The 20,675-nt window shown below is 38.2% G+C and overlaps 1 protein-coding gene across 6 annotated transcripts in view; it reads right to left on the bottom strand.

Annotated features, from left to right (window-relative positions):
* The window catches only part of NALCN (sodium leak channel, non-selective), a 238,893-nt gene that overhangs the window by 147,283 nt on the left and 70,935 nt on the right, over positions 1–20,675 (bottom strand). For all 6 annotated transcript variants that reach the window (XM_017733360.1, XM_017733412.1, XM_008633570.2 and 3 more), the window contains 3 exons: positions 9,554–9,696; positions 9,331–9,435; positions 6,511–6,597 (listed from right to left, as the gene is read on the bottom strand). In XM_017733360.1, coding sequence (XP_017588849.1) covers positions 6,511–6,597; positions 9,331–9,435; positions 9,554–9,696 — 335 coding nt within the window. The remainder of the gene's footprint in view (positions 1–6,510; positions 6,598–9,330; positions 9,436–9,553; positions 9,697–20,675) is intronic.

Raw genomic sequence — 20,675 nt, 5'->3', positions numbered from 1 at the left:
CAGTATTCAGTATATATTCAATATATCTACAATATATATTGTACCGGGGGCCCAAAACCAGACACAGTATCTGGATTCAGGCTTAGTGGTGCTGAGTAACAGGAGATCATTCCTTCCACACAATGATCCAGGATCCTGTCGACCTCCTCCGTTGCCAGGGAAGGCCGCCGGCTCCTGTTCAGCATGCTGTCTACAGACACTTCCAGAGCCTTTTCAGCAGTGCCCAGCCCCAGCTTATGTTGCTACAGCTGGTTCCTCCTGAAGTGCAGCTTGTGAATTTAAGCTAATGTCCCTGCTGGTCCTTTCCCCAGACCTGCTTACTTCCCCCTGAATAGCAGCTCTGCCCTTAACTATTTCCTTCCCAATCCTGCAGTATGGACAAACATGCTCACAGATATTAATCTACCATTTTAAGATGTAAATTTGTGAAGGATTCTTAAATTTTAAATAGATTTGAGGTTTGTCATTTGGTACATGCAAAGTAAAGAGCAACCAGAGGTCAGATGGTATTTTTCTATCCCATTTCAAGTAGGCTCATTCTTACAGAGAGGGGGGTTTTGCATTACTCCAAGCCGGGAGGAGAGAGAATGAGACTATCAGAACCTGCCCTTCAGTACTTCAGATTCCCTGTCTCAAAAAAAATGTCAACATGAAACATTCAGGACACAGATAGACAGGCTGCTGCATGAGGAAGAGTCTGAACACAGTCCTGCACTTACATGAGCACAAAAACCAAAAAAGTTATGCATTATTTTCCCCATAAAATTATTACCTAATATACCTAGATGCCAGCTCTCCAAAGGTAGTACTACATCCTCATAAAATCAATGAATCACAGAATAGTTAGGGTTAGAAGGGACCTCTGGACATCATCCAGTCCAACCTCCCTGCCAAGTCAGGGTCACCTAGAACAGTGATACAGAAATGTGTTCCTTGGGTTTTGAATGTCTCCAGAGATGGAGTCTCCATGACCTCCCTGGAAGACTGTAAAAAATATGTTTCGCAAGTTACCTGTTTTGTCTGTGACTTTAGTTCTCAGTCAGGAATGTTACATAACTTATAGTAGTGGTCCTGTGGATTTAAATTTTAAATGGGTTTTAATGCCTTTTAAGAGAAAAGAGGATGAGTCTGCTGGGGATGCAACACACACTTTAAACAAATACTTAAAAAAATGTACTGTCAGAATCGGATGTAGGGCAGAGCTCTGGGGCCATATCCCACAGCAGTCCAGTGTAGCCATTAAGAGTCTGCAACATCAACATGTTTAAGAAAGGCTTAAGGTTTTATTAAACAAAAAAATACATTCTCTGCTGAATTTAGTGTTATGCTCTTTATCTTCATTTTTCCATGTACTACACAGTTGCCTCCTGAGACAGTATTACACTTGTTTTGTAGCTCATCAGGATACATACTCTGAAACAACTGAAGAATTAAAGGACACAGTCATTAGCTGAGTTCTTTCACTCCCAAAGTACATATTAATAATATGTACTTTCTGCCAGAGTTAGGTTTCAAAGTTAATATCCTGCCAAAATAAGTGTCAGCTTATACCTCTCATAGCCATCTCTTTTGTTTTGCAGATATTCTTTGCATACATTGCCTGGAAGAAGGTAAGAAGAGATCTCAAGTTTGCTGAGAATACAGCAAATCTGCCAGCCAAAAATCAAGTTCATTAAGCTTTGTCAGCAAGCCTTTGTTTTTTAATCAGAAATTGTTTGGGTTTTTTTCCCCAAATAAAATCAGGGTCATTCCCTAAGATCCAAATATACTGAAGTATCTACTTGTAGGAACTCCTAACAAAGAGAAACGGAATACTGTTCATGGCATAGATGATACCTTAAACACACAACTTAAGATCAGCAGTGGCATTTGCAAATTCTCATTTACAATTTCTCTTAGAAATTGTATGTTCTTATTTTCTTTCATTAAGCAAGAAATATTTGTTTCCTAATCAGCAATCTCACCAAAATTTTTATGCGAAAAGCTTAAAGGCAAGCAGTTACTCATCCTAGTTAATACAGTAGAGGAGAGAAAGGTGATGGTAGTCAACCACAGCCTCTACATATGGCTGTAGGTACTGTATTTAAGATGTAGAAGGCTCCCTACATAACATCCTTTGTCCACCCACTGGGGATATATTCACACTGTGAGTTTGTCTCGTCCTGTTTTGTTCCCAAATCCTAATCCCTGAGTGTGCCACAACACCTCCCTAACTTTCAGCATCTTCTGGTAGGGAGCTCACAAGAATGGAGGAAGCCAGGTTGAAAGAACATACTAGGTTACAGTCTACATCTATTCTGCCCATCTGAGGTGAAGCGTAGAACAGTTTTATTCCATGCACCAAAGCCAGTGCTCCAATACTGCCTCCAAGAGCCTTATATCTTCCCCATGCATCATAAAACCCATGTACACTGGGATCAGGTCATCATGCTACTAAAATCACTGCCCCACGAGCACTTTGAACTAACAAGAGCAGTGAGCTCCTGAGACAGGGAGGTTGAACAAAATGTACAAGATGGGCCTCCAGCAAACGCTGTGTAGCATGGCCAGTGCCCATCCACCCAGAAAGGTACATGGCCAGGACCAGCATGAATAAAACCACACTGCACTGCCAAAAGTGCATGCAGACTGCACTGCTGACCTGCTACTGCCCTCTGAGAGAGGAAGACAGGCACATCATGCTGCCTTTTCAGAAATGCTGAAGTCTGGAAATATCAATCTGTGAGGAAGTATTGTAAAAGGCTCCAAGCTCACAAGTCTCTGATTACAAATCCACAGTCACATTTCAGAAAAACAGACGAGACCAAATGGTAACGGCAAGAGAAGCTGCAAATGGAAATACAGCCCAGAATCCTTTCAGTTCTGTAGCTCAGTAAACCAGGAAGACATCACAGGAAAAACACACCACATCACTGCAATTCTCAGCAATTTGAGATAGTTCACAGCACACAGATTCACTTGGTTCCCTGCTCTTCCTTAGGTGATAAGATTGCACTCAAGAAACAAGGGAATGCCTTTGGTTGGCTTTAATTTCACTAGTTCTATTTTAGTGGAAGATTTTGTACAGTTTATATAAACAAGTTAAAGCAGACTTTATTTCATGGAACAGGAGTTCCAGAGGTCATCTTTTCCAAGCCCCCTGCTCAAGCAAGGGACACTGAGAGCCAGTTTCCCAGGACAGCTACTAAATATTTCCAAAGATGGAAATTCCACCACTTCCCTGGGCAACCTTGCCTGCACTCAGTCACCCTCAGAGTAAAAAGCTGTTTCCTGTCCAGAGAGCATCTCCCATTGTTTCATGCTGTGCCCATTGCTTCTGGTCCTCTCTGAGAAAGAGGATGTTAATACTTTTGCAAGGAACCAAGGAGATGGAAGTTAGTTTATGTATTTCATTCTAGTGTCTAATTGGGAAGCACAGGACAATCTCTGCAAAAGCTCTGGTTCCTGTCAGGGAAATAAAAAGTATGATCTACAGGAATTGCAGAGATGTCTCCAGTGCAATCAGCGACTCATGGTTGCAGTGCTTGGCACTAGACAGGTCTTTAATCTCAAATGTGTGAAATACTTCCTCCAGTTAACTTGACAAGCATTTTTCTACCAGAATTTAGCCTTCAAACCCACAAATCTCAGCAGCACAAGTCTTTAAAACCAGGCAGTAGATAGGGCCTGTTGCTTCTATTTAAAACTTTGCTGAGCTGTTCTTCAAATTTTTGCTACATCTATTTAGTTTACCTCCACAGCATTATCAGCTATTATTGCTACTTGCCTCTTCTTGCAAGGATGGAAAAACTGGAAAGATGGCAGAGCTGCAGAGCCCCAGGCAGGGAGGCATGAGATGTCTAAGGTGATGTAAAAAGACTGGTTTGGTCATTGATTCTCATTTCTCTCTTTTTTCTGTACCAACTGGAAGTTTCCTACAAGGGACAAAGGTATGTCTGCCTTGCACCTTCTCCCTACTCCATCATGGGCCTGTGGGCATCTGGAAGCTCAGCGCAAAGGGATGTCAACAGCCCCCTTCATCTCCAGACCCCATTACTTTTCTACAGGCAGCTGGAAGCCTATCACAGTCATGGGCAAAGGCACCACTGTTACACCACCATATCTGTACCACACACCACCTCTGAACGCCACTAGGTTCCCACAGGTAGCTGAAGCCTATCCAGGGCCATGGAGAAATGCATCTCCACACCACCTACAAGCTCTGTATTTCACACCTCTGCACCCCATCATTGTCTTACAAGTAGTTAGGCTGCATCTTTAAACAACAGTGTATACATGTATGTGACATGCAGACATATAAAAATAAACATAAATAAAGTGCATCCATGAATAAATCTGAGAACTGCACAGAGGAACCGGGGTGGTTGGAAGCCACCAGCGCTGAGTATTTTAGGGGTTATAAGGAGCAAGCTGCACAGGTTAGCAGACCAGCCACCTCTCTGATATTGGCCCAATACCAAACAAGAAACAAAAATAATTACATAACTGATTTTTATAGTCATTTCCACATCTTTTAAAACAAACTCGATTGAAATTTTTGTACTCATGCTTTATAGTTCACTGTTGCTGAAGGAGGCACTTCTCACATTCCCAGACTGCTCCCACTAATGTTCTGGTCCCTTTCTTGTGTCAGAAAAAACATTTAGGCAGCTGCAGGGAGTCTGATCAATAACAAATCCACTCCTTTCCCCCTGACAACCTTGATTCCATTCCCTGAACAACTGCATAAATACTGTGCCAGCTCAGGCATGTAGTGAGGGGGAAGCATAGCAATGAGGAAGGGTAAGACTATCTTCTTTCTGCAATTCTTGCATTATAATCTGATGCAGAACAAAAAACATCCATTTCTCAGAACATTTTAAAACCATTAGACTACCCTAATATGTGTAGACCAGCAGTTAAAAAACTAGAAGAAGTACTACATCACACAGAATACTTATATTTATGAATGCAGAGGTATCTAATGCATGAAAGTTCCAAATTATAGAAAGCAAGTCTTACTGCTCAACTCTTATTTCTGATATCTGAAAGCTAGAGTGTGCACAACACACATAAAACATAGAACAGCAATCCTCTTTACTGCCTCCATGATGACAACACCAACATCAATACAGCTTATTCGTCGATAGAGACAGTAATGCCATGAAGGATAAAGTTCCTAATAGGAATTAGGACATGGAGTTCATATAGTTAATTGAATACTGGACTAATGCACTCCTAACAGAGTTCATGTAGTTTAATGTCTTAAAACGGACACTAAAGCACTGTTTCAAAACTTCTTTTATTTCACAAAAGGATGAAGAACAAGAAGAAAACTGCTATCTGAGTGGCAAATATAAAAAGTTGAATGCATGAGGTTTATGTCTACTGGAATACAATTCACTGTGTTCACATGATTCCTAAAAGGGGAAAAAATGCAATATTACAAAGGCAGACCATGTAACTCAGATGGTATCTTAATTTTCATCTGAAGTTGTTTTCACTGTGAGTTCAGTTACACTTTATCCACATACCTGAGACTGTTACTTGAGAACACCACAAATGATGTTCCTGTTGCTGTCAAAATCAAGAATTAAATTTGGGAAGATGAATTATCTGTTCAGACATATGCTATAATCAAATATATGGCAGTGGTTTGGCAAAGCAGAGATATTTGAGAATGAACAGCTTGTGGAGGGGATTGAAGGTGCTTGCCAGCTTAGGGTTCAGCAATGTACATGCTGCCAACAAGAACGTGTATTTTAGCTTACACATTAAACCAAACATAACCAAAAACTGCCAGCAAATGCTATAGTTGATTTGGCTTTCCATTCTGAATTTAGTTTGTTTATCGAGAAATGACATTATTTAACTCACAAATAAAAATTTGAGCTGCTGTACAGTGTTCTGTACTAAAAATGGATTTATAAAAAAATTACTTATCTTAGTCTGGATTTATTTAAACAATGAGGACAGAGTTTTACAAATTAACTTATATCAAAGTAAGAATATAAAATCTGTAAGTTTCAAACACTGTATGGCTTGCTGTCTACATGCTTCTTCTCCATTTTTCTGTGAGCCTATTTTCACAAGGGAACAAGAGAAATTAGGTACTTCTGTGTTTATTATGATTATTCATGCTTCTTGGCATATGTGATTGTATTTTGCAGTTAATAAACAAGCATTTATGCTGTGAATATCCTAGGAACAGAATATGTTCGTATATAAATTCTGAGAGATAAAACTTGATTAATTATTTTATATTATATTTCAAAATCTTAAATCTCTCTCTCATAAGCACACAAAACAGAGCCTAGAAGGAATGATTTTTCTAATCTTCTCCCTTTGGGAGTGGTACATCTTCTTTTGTTGATCTGTGATTTTCAAGAACAAGTCTACACTGCAGAAAGCAATGCATTTTAAAAAAATATGACTAGAACTGTTGTAGCTATTTCTCAGCACAGTTTCCTTATGGCAACATTTGAGTGATGCTGGTTACACACACTGATTTATTAAAAAGCAATGTCATACCTGTAGACATGCAGGAGCTCTGCCTTGGGGTTTATTCACATCAACAGCCACAAGCTGCCAACCTCCAGCAGCATCTTCATGAAACATCTTGAAAGGGAAGACTGTTGTCAGAATGTTTTATGTGGCAATAAATACAAGTGATATGTAATACATTCCCCTTAAGGACCAGCATACATTTTCGTGATAGCTAGTTTAAAATAAGAGAGGAATGACTCTTTCTGCTACAGGAAAAAAAAGTAACATGCTTTTTCCACCATTAATTGTCTGAATTTTACTCAGATAACATAGAACACAATATATCTCTATTAGTCCTAATATAGAAACCAATTCAATTAATCTCTGACCAGCATCATTAGATGGTGGTACCTGCTCAGAAAAATTTCGTTACTAAGGTAAGCTTATCCTAAGGAAACACAAATACATTGTGACCACAAAAATAAGTTTCATGGTGAGTTTGGCGATCGCAGAGAACCTCATCTTTTTACTGGCAAAATTATTTTACTGCAAGTACGACTTCATTTTTGTTGCACTGATGCATATCAAGAGTAGCTGTATAGTCCTTATGTTATTGTTTCACAGAGCTTATAATTCCTGTAAATAGCTGAATATTTCCAGGCTCTAATGATGTCAATGGAAAAGGCTCTCTTGACCACATTTTATCAATAGCCTCTGGAAGAGTAGATGTAGGCATTCTGTTTTATTGGGTTTTTTTCTCAGAAATTAGGACACAAAATGATGCAGACTGCTGGACATAAGGAACTGTGAGAAACCATGCCTCAAAGTGATTAACACTGTCCTTGAAAATGTCCTTGAAAGAAAATGAATGGCTCCTGCATTTTGAGTTGCCACCTGCATGTACTATGTAATGAAGTGTGGCAAAGTTCCCACTTCACTCCCACCTTTTCCTTGACACCCAGCACTCAAACGAGTCACCTCAAGAACACAGCCACAGGAGCGTGGTTGAAGCTTAAAAGTCATCCTGAGAGAAGTGCTCATTAGACTGGGGACAGTGTCACCCAAATATGGTTGTAATTCTTCCAAGTCTTTATTTAGCATCTCTGCAGCAGGACGAGTTGCCAACTAAGATCAGCACAGTTACTCCTCTTTTTACCATGCTTTAAAGTGCAGCGCTGAAGTGCTTTACAAGAACCTCCTTTTATAGTTTTCTGGAGACTCCTTCTTAGACTTCAACTGCAAGGACACTCATTTTCTTTTCTACAGGAATAAGTTCAGGAAACAGCTCAATAATGTATGAAGTGGACAAATGAAGGCAGGTATCTCCAGGCTACTTCATGCACAAAACAAGCAAGGGTTTTAACTTTTGTCTGGTGCTTTAAACAAGAAATCCTGCAAGATATTTGCTGCCCTTCTTAATACAGAAAAAGATGAGTTGTTTTTGCAGTTTGGTAACCTGGACTCTCTTGATGACCCAGTATGTCAGTGACTCGAGGAACAAAGCAGTCATTCGAACCATTTGCTTGTCTGCAGCCAGTACACTATTTTAAATTTGTGTGATGCAGATTATATGCAACATGTTCATGTTCTTTGGCATGATGACATTATTTTGGATATTTTAAATTTCTTAATGTTGGCTGCTTCTTGTGTTTTCCTACATGGAACTCTCTGTTCCATCTTCTAGTTCAGAGTATGCTGGATAAGCCTATATGCTCAGGATTTGTCCTACGAACATTAAGTTCCCCAGGCTAAGCATATGTCATGCAGAAACGTCCTTTTTTATAGATTTTAAATTGATATCACAAAGTCTGCTTTGACAAAGACATATATAGAGCAGAAATTATTGCCACAAAGTCTATTTGTGGCAAAAGATGTAGCAGCCGGCAGAAAAGAACTAGATTAACATATTGATTTCAGTATCGAGAAGAATATAAAAACTATTAAATAATTAATTTTGAGAACTTAAATCCTCTGGCTTAGGAAAAGAAATAATCTCCAGCTACACAGTCAGAAAAAATTCCCTCGTGGGTATGTTTCTCATATCTGTCTTTCTAAGAGCTAATAATCTCCAGCTACACAGTCAGAAAAAATTCCTCATATCTGTCTTTCTAAGAGCATTTTGCAGGCAGTTGGTACTAGCTCTTCACAGAGATGGCAAACTGCACTAGCCTGGAAAAGCCTGGTCCTCTGCCCATTTGGGCACATAAACTGATGGTTAAAATAATGAGCGAGAGAATTTAAATCTCAACCCAGTAGCTCTTCTTTTTTATACTGGGTTCTTTCCCTCTACCCAGCCCACCCATGGCTTCTTCTTATTCTTTATTTCTATTCAGGATCTCACTTTCTGTGATTGCCCCAGCTGTAAGCATGGCTCTTTCCTTGCCCCAAGAACTCATTTCTCTTTGGTCTCAACACACCCTTCTCAGTTCCTGGACCAGCTTCCCCAAACACTTCAGCTACCCTCTGACCTCTCTTCTTCCAGCTACAACTTTGGGATTTCAGCTCTTATTTCTTAGCACAGAAAGTGGTATCCAACAGCAACCCTGACTTCAAACCCACCAATGACATGATAAAAAAGCATTATCATACTTTGTTAAAAAGAATACAAACACAGTAATAACATACCTAGCCATATAGAGAACCATATTAACAGTCTTCTCTATTATTCCTTTCTAAGGAAGACTAGTTAGATAATGAAACAAAGAATTTATTTTTTCATGAAAATTCATATGTAGTGTTTAGAATATAGGTAGTAACATGCAAAGTCAAATGTATCACATATGACAGGAATTTTTTGCTTATTATTAATTCATAAACTAAACCAAATCAAATCCCCAAAGAATCTCAGCATCTCAAGTGCTTCACCTGGGTGGTGGCAGTTGAAGTAGTACTGCTCCTCGACCCCCACATCTGCTGGAACTGCACTCTAATTTCTGCAAATGTTTCAATGATGACTGCAATAAAAACATTCTGGAAAAAGAACAAGAAAGAATGGCTGACACAAAGCTCAGCAAGCAGAAAAGAGAAGAAATTAGTTCTAATATGATCTATGTTTCAGGCCAATTTAAAAAGACATATTTTTCAGTACCTTAACAAGCCAGGCCAGAAAGAAAATTAAGGTGATGAAATAGAAATATGAACGCCATCGGGGAAAACTGTCGATTGCTCGGTACATAAGGAACACCCAGCCTTCCTGAGAAGCAGCTTCATAAACAGTAAATATACTTGTGCCTGTCAGAGGAAAAAATGAAAATGTTTGGCATTAAACCTCCCTGAAAGTTTTCAGTATCAGCAAACAACAAACTTTTATCTATCTTATTTTTGTTTTTTCTAAAGGGTGTCAGCTCTCCATTCCTCCTTCAAAGAGAAGTTTTTCAGGTGCATTTCCACATTTCTTCCTTTTGCAATTGAATATGAATTGGTTTTGTATCAAACCAGACTGACTCCCTTCCCTCCCTGGACACACATGTATAATCTCTTAGAAGGGTTCACTGGCAGTCTGCAAGTGTCTCCAAAGGCAGAATTTGTCCCATTATTTGCATTCAGCAGCATCCCTGAGAAAAGGCAGATTTAACAAGGATTAACATTCAGTAGGTTAAAGAAATCACTATTAATATCAGTAATATTGAGCAAGCAGCAATACACCAAGAAGGTGCTTGACACTAGGAAGCACAGGTAAGCATCTACAGCAAGCTACTGAACCATTTTGAAATTCAGAAAGTAGCTGCATTAACATACATATGTTGCCTTAAAGAAGCATTTTTAAGTTGAACTTGCTATATCACTGGGGAGTGGGGGGAGAGAAGATGAAAGGAAAGTTATGAAAGACCTTTTTGTGCAGAAAATACTCTCAAATAAAAGCTATAAAGCTACTAATTTTAAACGTAAAGTCCAAACTCAACCTAATGTCTGAGTGATAATATGCTTTTGCTAGCTTGCCCTTCCTCCTTATCTCTGCAATGAAAGCTTCAAAATATAGACCAGTTATGGCTTGCAAGTCATTCTTGTTTAAAGAAATTTTTTGTTCCAAGAAGAAACACAATTAAACTGTGAAATTAAACCGTGAAATCTCACAAACTGCTGTGAAATCACAGAATTGTCCTACAGCCACCCGCTAGTTCTGCTCCACAACTGTGTTTCATGGAACGTCTTCGATAAAAGAGAGGGAGCATGACAAGCACTGCCCTTAGCAAAACACAGCAGCTGCTAGCAACATAAAGACAGAAAGCTGACAATCTGATTCTTTTCACAGAGACGAAGTGGTTCTGAGCAGAAATTCTGGAGTCCAGGAGTTTCCCAAAAAGTCACACCAGCCTAAAAGGAACTCTGCACTGTTATTTTCCTGTTGAATTTGCAACATCTATATCCTTTTGTCTGCTAACAGGGATGGGATGAACCTGGAGCCAGAGTGTCCCTTTTGCAGAGAAATCTTCACTTATGAGAGGAGATAGGGATGAATGGCATTTTTTCTGTATAACACCTATACCTTTGATAGGTAGGTGTCAAATGGTTAAGATGGGCATGGTGGGTAGGCAAAACTGTTAATCATTTCTGTTAGTTTTTCTAGTAATTGGATTCCTTTCTTTTTACTGCATACGGTTGTCAGGACCAAGAGAAAGAAATGAAAAGGAAAGGAAAGGAAAAGCATTCAAGCATAGAAAGCAAAACCCTTTCTATTTCTTCAGAAGAAAAAGTGGTCTCTACAATACTGAAATATTCATCAGTGATTACTTCATGGGTATTTTACATTTCAAAAATTCAAAAAGTAATGGTTCAATTGTCTAATAATATACTGTTGCTGAACTGATTAAATTATTGAACAAAACAGTGCTGTTGAGGACAGGCAGAGATTAAGAAAAAAAAAGGAATCTATTAAAAGTTGCTGGCTAGGAAACTGTCATTAGTCATTACCAATGGGAAAGTCACAGTGAAGATTAGTAAAATAGAGGGGATGTCATGCAAAGTATTTATAACACATCACTGGGCCATCTGCCACAGTAAAGCAATACTGTGAATGGACAAAAATGCACAACCCAATTAAAATGAGTTTGCCTGTGACACTAAAGTAAAAATGTCTCTATAGTGTATAACTGGTAGAGTTATTTTTAAGGCTATTAGAAAGCAATCCCTCTTAAGAATATACATTCTTGCTTAACATATGTGACTAGAAAGTAATAAAACTTTCACTACTGATGCCAGGAACCATGTTGTTAACTATCTCTGGAAATCTTCCTTCAACTGGATACAGAATAAGGGATGCAACATCATGAGATGTTTTGCCTTCAAAAAGAAGAATAATTCTTAGTTAACATCTGCCTTACTGCATGTTTTTGCTCTTCTGTTTTTTTCTGATTATTTCTTTAATATCTGACTACCTCTTCCTAAAGCCAATGCATAAGTTATTTAAAGACTCTCCTCTCACAGCAACATACTATGTTTTTCTCACCATGTTCAAAGCCATATGGAGGGTGAGAAAATATCAAAATTTTAAGTGATGGTGGGATACATCCCAAAAAACCAGACACTGGAATGCTGCCATAAATGAAACTTAACATATGCCCCTCAGATCAAATGGCAAATTTCTCGTTTTCCACAGATGTCTGTATTCTATCAGTGACACAGTGTCTTTTTCTACTAGTTAAAAAGGCTTAAGTAATGACAGCTTAGTGCTAAGAGTCTCATGGTTAGGGCATATGAGAACATAGATCCCTCTGCAGCAGAAATATGGGTGTCACAGAATGAGGACTTGAAAACCTGCACGGCCTGGCTACTCAATATGCAACAGGCCCTGCTACTTCAGAATGCAGTCACCTCTTGTCAATGTCCTGAACATTAAGATCATGATTTATGCAACATAACTGCAGGCATCAGCGAGACTTTTCAGTCATGAAATAGCTTTCAATCATGAAGAGAGTTAAACACATGGCTGTTATGACATTGCTTATCAGCTTAGGCATGTTGGCATGGGCAACTTGCTGAATTTGAGATATAAAAATATTGACCAAATATTTATGATAATTTTCCTACTTATTTCAGTAGATGGTTAGACCTTGATGGCATTAAATATTAATTTGGGAGGAACTTCCTGATGACAAAAGAGGTAAAATAAAGTAACATGCTTTGAAGTTTTTGTGTTTTGTTTGAATTTGTCTTATAAATTCCACATTTTGATGTTATGATAAAAGAATTCCTTTAAACACAATGATAGTAAAACAAAACAAAGAAGGAAAACACTTCTCAATTAAAACTAAATAAATCAACACCATAATCTGTACCAATCTCAAAAGACTACTTTTATCCAAACAAGAAACACTTCTACCTTTGGAAATGTTTTACAGCTGTACATGGTCATTATCAAAGAGAAAAGAAAAAAATAGTTCAGAAAATGAAAGATTTAGTGAAATACTAGGAAAGAGTTTGAATCTTGCTCAATTTATGTGACATTTTTACTTGTTCCATACTGTATGGAAGAAAAGACAGCAATGAGAGACGAACTGTATCCTTACTGATATTGTATGTTTAGTACATGGGGATTCAGCACCAGAGTGCAGGGGGCTTATTTCTTCTTCAATACATGTGTCTTTCAGATCTAGAAGATGGGAACATTAGCCTGAAGGGGTTTGGAGAAAATAATTTTTTTAACACCTAAATCATAATAATAAAAGAAAATTCTAATGGTATCCATGTCTAAACAGGAAGCAAGGTAGCTCGGCTCTTCCATGCTCTACAGATAAATAGATTACCAGGGAAAAGAAAATAATTAAAAGAGCCAGAGGACATAGGTGATGACTTTTCTTAGGGGAGTAAAGAAACACATCCTGGCAAAACCCTGTCTTTTAAATAACTAATGAATATAGAAGGTATATGTATTTTTTAAGAAAAGAACTCAAAGTTAACAGAAAAAGAATATTACTATGCAGGGATGGTCTTCAACATTCTGTATTTTATATTTACACATATTTTTTAAATACATAGGATTTTCTGCTTGTTTCTGTGACCCTGACACCATCATGCTCTGTGACCATCTCCTTCTATAATCAGTTCCTTCTGCAAATGGACATCATGAAAAAGAGAGTGCACTGAATAATGCTGTAGTTTTATAATAGAAGAATTAAGGGAGCAGAGCTAAAAGGTCACATGGAAAATTCACTGAGACTGGAAACAGAACCCTTTCCTCCTAACTCGATGATGCATTCTTGCTTCTTGATTCAAAATCCCGTATTATTTGAGGAAGAGAGTGTATGGTGCTGAGGAGTTGTCTTTCATTAATTAATACCTTTGTGCTATGTGTAGCTATTCCAATTGAGAAGTAAAACCACAAAATAGCCTTAGATATGCATTAACACTAGAAATTTCTGCATGTGTACCTATATACATACCTATATTGACTACCTTGGCTTACCATGTTAGGATTTTCTCAGTTTTCTTGTGACTGCTGTGAAGCTGCTAAGAAAGGAAATCTACAAGAGGGCCACTTCATGTAAAAAAAAAAAAAAAAACAACAACAAAAAAACCGAACAAACCAAAGTTTGCTTTTTTAATTTCTTGTTTTTCTTTTTAATCAGGAGTTATTCAGGCAAGTAAAAATCCATGCGTTGTTATTAAAAGCTTAAACTACTACCCATTGCCACGCAAGGTATGCACCAGATGCCGGGCAGTGACACGCTCCTTTCCCTTACTTTACAGCAGCCGCTAGATGGGGGTCGTGCACCTCGGGCACATCTGGAACATCAGGCGGCGGCGGAGAGCCCACCCCGCAGAGCGCAGACTGTGTCAACCTCTCGGTGCGCCGGCAAAAGGATTGATTCCTCTATTTGCCAGCAAAATTAAGTCGCCTTCTGGCAGGTGCTGCTTTCTAGTTTCACTCTGCTGTGCTGCACACTGAAAGGCAGCCTTCCTTAACACGCTTCTATGACTGATTGTCCGTAAAGCAATATCCTCTTCCTCAGCTATGGAAATGTTATCATGCCTGTTTCTGTCCCCGCCTACCTTCACTCATAAATCACAAAGCTGAACGTTTCTGCAGGGCATGGATAGTTCATTGACCAGTCACCTTTTAATTTATCTTATCTTTCAGTATTAAGATACTTGTAAAATATTGCATGCAGTCAGGTTTTCCAGGTGCTTTATACTATTGTTTCAGTGAAACTGGAAAGGACTAAAAATTGTCCAGAAATGCAAGGACAAAGCTGTTAACACCTCTGGGAAGCAACTGGCAGAGAGGACTGAAATTGACTAAAAGATCAAATCTTGAATGTCTTCATGGGGTTTCTTGCTTGTCCCTGAGTGAACAATCTATTTTACTTTCCCAAACCAACTGTCACCAGCCAGTTTGCCAGCCAGCAGAAATTAGGAAGAAAAGAAAAAAAAACAAAACCATGCCAATTCTCCGCTCATCTGTTGAAACGTCAAGCCCCAGTGCCATTTTCCTGTTACTGAGCCGTTGAAAAACTGATTTACAACAGCAGAAAAAACCCACTGCCAGTCTGAACACAGTCTTTTAATCCTTGCTAAGCATAGTGACTTAAAATATACAGTAGTGATGTGGCACTGATTCTTCATTTTGAAAATCTATTTGCTTTTGAGAAGATGAAGCTTTTATGTATGAGAAAAGAGTATAAACAGAGACCGTACAGATAAAAGAACGAATATGGAGATAAAGAAACATTGCAAATACAAGTTCTCTGATCAATGCAATCTGATCTACAGACTTAGTAATGAAAAGACACGAAGTCAGTCAACTGCCAAAAAAACAGAAAATGGACTTCTCTGCCCTGTTTGCAAGTATTTTAGAAATGCGTTCAATATTCAGAAGAGTCAGCTTACCAATAGGAATGTAGGAATGCTGGCCACATGTATGGACTGCACAGGGTAAATAGGAGCGTGCTTTGGGTAAGTCCATGATTAGTTGTACCATTAATGTCTTACATGTGATAGTGCTTAAGCTCCCTGATGTAATATTTTACGCTTTGAAAAGAGAAACCTGCTTTACATTTTTGAACAAGTCCAAGGTGTAAATAAAGACCAGCATTCTTCAAAATGACTTTACTTGTGCTTTGTTTATGGACATTTAGCCAGACTAGCATTTATATCTGCTTTTCTTTAATAATTTTTTATTAAAATAGCCATAGATTCACAAATAACTTAGCAAAGAGGGATCCAAAATGTCAGCAGACCTCATAAGCTGACTTTATATGCAGAAATACTGTCTGCTTTTTCCTTTTGGCAATTACACAACTGTAAGGCTAATATACTGTCTGTCTGACAATCACTTTTGTGAGTGTGGGGAGGCAACTTTACAAAATTTAGTGGCAGCTGGAGACAATCAAGTAAATGCTGAGCTGTGAGATATATGGCTTCCTGGAAGCTCTGCAGCACAGTCAAGTCTCCCACCTCTCCTTCGCTCTAGACAGTATTTTTAAGGACACAACTTTTCTCGGATCTCTGGGGTCTCATCCTCAACAGAACAGGCAGAGCTTCAGGCTGAAGCCTAGAAATAGGACACTGCCATAGCTGTGCTTTTCCTTATCAAATGGTAATAATACTCTTCAGATCTAGAAACCAAGAATACAGAAACCCCTAGACCCTGGCTTTAAGAGTGACAAACACTGAAGATGGGCCAGTCACCACCTCAGTCTTTCCAATGAAATGCCTCTGATTGAAAGTGCAGTCATAGTGGAGTCAATGAGAGATTTACATTACATTATTTACATTATATTACTACATTACATTACAATTTACATTATAGTAGATGCTATGACAAAACTGTATAACAAAAAAAGTTCAGTGGAGGAATCTCTATAATTTAGTAACTTATTCCTTTGAAAATGAACCATCTTTTTATAGGACTGTTACTTCTTCTTTTAAAATCTATTACATATGTAGAAGTGTTTAAAACTATACAGTAAAAGTAGCAGCCCAGAAATCAAAATTTAGAAATTCCCCAAAATTGTTACATCTAAAATTTAATGAGCACTTTAAGGGTTATCATATTAAAGAGAAAAGTTCAAGGCAGAAGTTTTAGTACAGATATGTATTTGGATTGTCATTCAGCCAAGTGCTAGGAATGACTATTAAAAACAAGGTAGTGATGGATTACTTTGTTAGAAAACAAAGTATGCAAATCTTCCTTGATATAAAGCATGCAAATTCAGCACTGACTTTTATACACAGTTAATCAAAACTATTCACTTGTTGCATTAGCTTTCCCAATAGTCACAGACAGAGCAATCTAATTCATTTTAAGTACAGTCATGGAACAGCAAAGCTGCTTCATCCTAAAGCTGTATTTCAGTTTCATTTGGCTCCTCTGGGCATCACCTGTGAATTGTAGGCACTTCTCCGAGGATGTACTTGCTCTCTTAAAATGAAGAGATCAGCCCCTTTCTCTTGAATGGATAACAGGTTCAAAAGCAATTGCATGAGATTTTACCAAAATCAGTGGTAAAACTGCTGTCATCTTAAATTAGATGCTTTCAAAAATTCCCCCCAAAAAATCCTAATTTGATTTGCTTCAGCTATAGTGCATATCGGAACAAGATTTTATTCTTTTATAAAAGTTTCACCAAAGGGCAACAGTAGAAAATCCCAACTAACAAGACCTGCTGAGTATTCAGTGAACAGAAATAAGGCAGCAACAGCACTTAGATCAATGCATTTCTGTAAGAAAAAAGAACAGACAGTAAAGCTCTAATGTCAAGTAGACATTATAAAAACCAATACATGTTAGAAATCTCATTAGCCTCCACATATCTGAATAACAGGAACAAATATACAGCATCAAATGCATCATAAGAGACTAATCGAACTGAAGAGACAATAACTTCCCTTCCAAAATAAAAGAAAGGAGCTCTGTGATTGACTGCTACAAGAAAACCCAAATGACACTCACTCAACGACTTGTTTAGTTATTAGTAAGTACTCCCTGGTGCCTTTTACATGCCACTAGAAGGAAAATAATTCACCTACTTTGTTGATGTGAGGGAGTGGTTTGCCCACTATCCTAATATATGCAGTTAGTGAGAGCATGGAGACATAGAGAAGTGGTTTAGTGAGCCGATGGCTCACTGAACCCCACAGCACCTTTATGAGATAAGCATATTGTCCTGCTTCAGAGACGGCTGTATTAAGTTAGGGACTCTGAGACTCTCCTCAAGCAGCAACACAATAAATGTCTAAGATGAGGCTATCTTAAAGATTTCTGATTTTAAAAGAGCTGGGTGTCAAAAGAGAAAGAGCCTGATATTTTTTAAAATAAAAATCCCATACATGGATGTCAGCAAAAAACCCAACAACTTCTTTTCCTTTCTTTCAGAAAACAAAATACTGAATTGAAAAGAAAACCAATTCTTGTAACATCTGACTTGTTTTATTCTTGACTGTCTTAAAGAAAGTATTTGCATGACCAGAGATCTACTGATTATCAAAAGAATTCTTGGAAGATGCACTAATAGACTAACGCAGCTGGCAGGTTTATTAGGAGATTAAAATCAAAATCTTTGGCAAGAAAAGCTGTATAAACTGCCAGGTTTTTCTTGGGAGAGAGTATTTCCAAAGTTTTAATACACTCCCTTTTAAACGTTGTTTTCAATATTATCTCCTTTTGCAGAAGTGCTTTCTGATCTTTATGCACTACTGAAAATAGTCCCACATACCCATAACAGAAATTTCTGGGACTTCTCACTGTCAAATCAATGATTTTTTTTTTTTTCACAGATAGGCCTTTTTCTTGTTTTTTCAGCATCAAGTTTACCTGCAAAGATGTTTATTCTTTGAGTAGGTGTGTGTCAACTCTGTGCTTTGACTCAAAGCTGCATTAATTTCTTATAGACCAATGATATTTAGCATAGTTTTTCTTCAAAGCTTTTTGCTTAAGTGGAAAATGCGGCATTTTGTACTAAGACACATGAACACGTGATTTGAAAAAAAGGACTGTGTATGAAAAAAGACATTTTGGCATTGCTCAGTGAAGCAGTTTCACAAGAAATACAAATCAGACCTACTCCTAGCAATTTTTTATCAAAGGATAAGCTAAAGAGACCACATTTTCCATATGAACATAATTTTCAGTGGGTGAAATAAAAACAGAGCTTTTAGATCTGAAGGTGCAAACAAGTGCTATGCATAAATTCAGGGTTGATTTTCTGCATGCCATTTACTTCACCGTGACTACCTCTTTGTCTACTCTTCAATTAGAAAAAAAACCAACCTTGGAAGTCTATCCCCTCCCTTCACTGAAGTCAAAGGCACCTCTAAAAGCATACATAAGGATAGTTACTGCTGGACCTTATAAACACGTTGTTATCCTCAGTAATGTGTCTGCAAGTCCTACCATGGCTTGGGTAGAAATTTTGTGTTGCTACACTACGGCCCCATATTTTTCATAACATGAAACAAATCCTGATCCTAGCTTGTAAGCTCTGCCAATACATTTCTGTAATATTTTGGAGAGGAAAATTATGTTCACAATTTTTAAAACTCACTGCCCAAAGTCAGGCATGTGAGCTGATGTTGAGATAGCTGGATATACTCAGATTCTTTGAAATGCTGAAGGAAACAAATTCAAAATTTTTAACCCTGGCCTAAATGCTAGTGCTTGAAGCAAAAGAAGAATTTATCATTCCTTTAGCAGAAACAGAGTTAAATTTATGGCTCTGAGATTCTACCATTTAAGTCCCCACAAAACATAAAAGATGCTGGGAAAATGGTATATTTGATCAACATGGTGTTTTCAAAACACTTATTAAATTGCCTGCCACATAAAAAATAAAACCAGAGATTAATACTATGACATGCAGTCGCAAGAACAAAGCACAGCTGTTTCCAGACCCATTAATTCTACAATCTCTCAGAGATGGGTTTCCTAAATGAAGACAAATGCAACAGGAGAACTTCAAAGAAATATCTGCTTCCAAAAGGGACTGTCAGGCAGATCCGTGGTACCCTGGTACTGAAACCCTTTCCAGTTACTTTCCTAAAAAGCTTGCAAAAGTACCAAGTAAATCCTGTTAGTAGTATTCCTGAGCTCAGGTCAGAGATAACTGTAACAGAGGAGAAACAACTGCTAGCAGACAATAGCAAGCACTGGAATAACCAAGAGTTTGTCTCCTTGGAGTTTGTTTAAGAACACATCAGCTAAGCACCTATAAGAAATAAGATAGGCACAGGTGACTCAATCCTGGAGTGGCCTGGCAATGAGCTTGACCTTTGGATAGATACCTTTTTTAGGTTCATACTAATTTTCTCCAATTTTACAGCATTTAAGAGTTCTCTAGAGCCAGTGTAGCATCTTATCTTTACTAGTTATTAAAAGAAAAAAACTTATTAACATGGATAAAGTAATCTGTATTTGTTTAGGCTGCACAACACCACAAAGAAATGAAGATCAAAGTCCAAAAAGCCCCTTGCACTAGGGTTTAGCCTGGAAAGTGTTGTAGGAGTGGTGGTGCAGAGCCAAGTTCCACTTCTTCTGAACTGGTTAAACCATAATTTTTCAGCAAATAAAACATTTTTTTTTTTCTCCATAAAGAAAGCATTTATGAGTCATAGGTTGTGGTTCTAACTTCTGTAAAGTAAGAGATGTCAACAAACACTGGGAATAAATAAAATGTCACTCAGGACACGGTTTGATGATAAATTAACTCTGGAAGATTCTGACTACTGTGTGACAAGCACCAAAACCATATGACACGAAGCACTGATTTGCTATAAACTGACTCTGCCCCTTAAAAACACCCTTTTATTGAGGGCTTTATTTTGTAATGAAAGGTTGAACACTTCAAGTGGCACTGTCCATCTGCACCCCAACTTGCACCAGAGCAGGTCTGCTCTTCTACCTCCAGCATAAAGTTGTCCCAAAGGCATTAAGCTGGTATAATTTCAGCATTCTGTGCCACCCTCAGTGACACTGACAGTAACACATTCATGTGCCCTGCCTCATCCTGAGCAATTGCTACTTGGGTCTCATCACATGTCAAACCACAGCCTAGGGCTACTGCAAAGTAGCTCTCCTGTGGGCACTTATGGAGTGAAACACCTTAGCTCCTGTTCCCTGATCTTTGTACGGATGTGCCTGGACCAAGTGTGGCTCCCTCCAACCCCAACACACACCTTCAGTACTATTCCAAATAGGCTCACATCCTCAGCATCTTCCACAGGCTGACATTCCCACATACCATGCATTCCTTCTACACTGGGTTACAAAATCACAT

The sequence above is a fragment of the Corvus brachyrhynchos genome, unplaced genomic scaffold (genome assembly GCF_000691975.1).
Source record: "Corvus brachyrhynchos isolate BGI_N302 unplaced genomic scaffold, ASM69197v1 scaffold1120, whole genome shotgun sequence".
Taxonomy (NCBI): domain Eukaryota; kingdom Metazoa; phylum Chordata; class Aves; order Passeriformes; family Corvidae; genus Corvus; species Corvus brachyrhynchos.
Note: the sequence above shows the minus strand (reverse complement) of the source record. Positions and strands in the feature narration are given on the sequence as shown.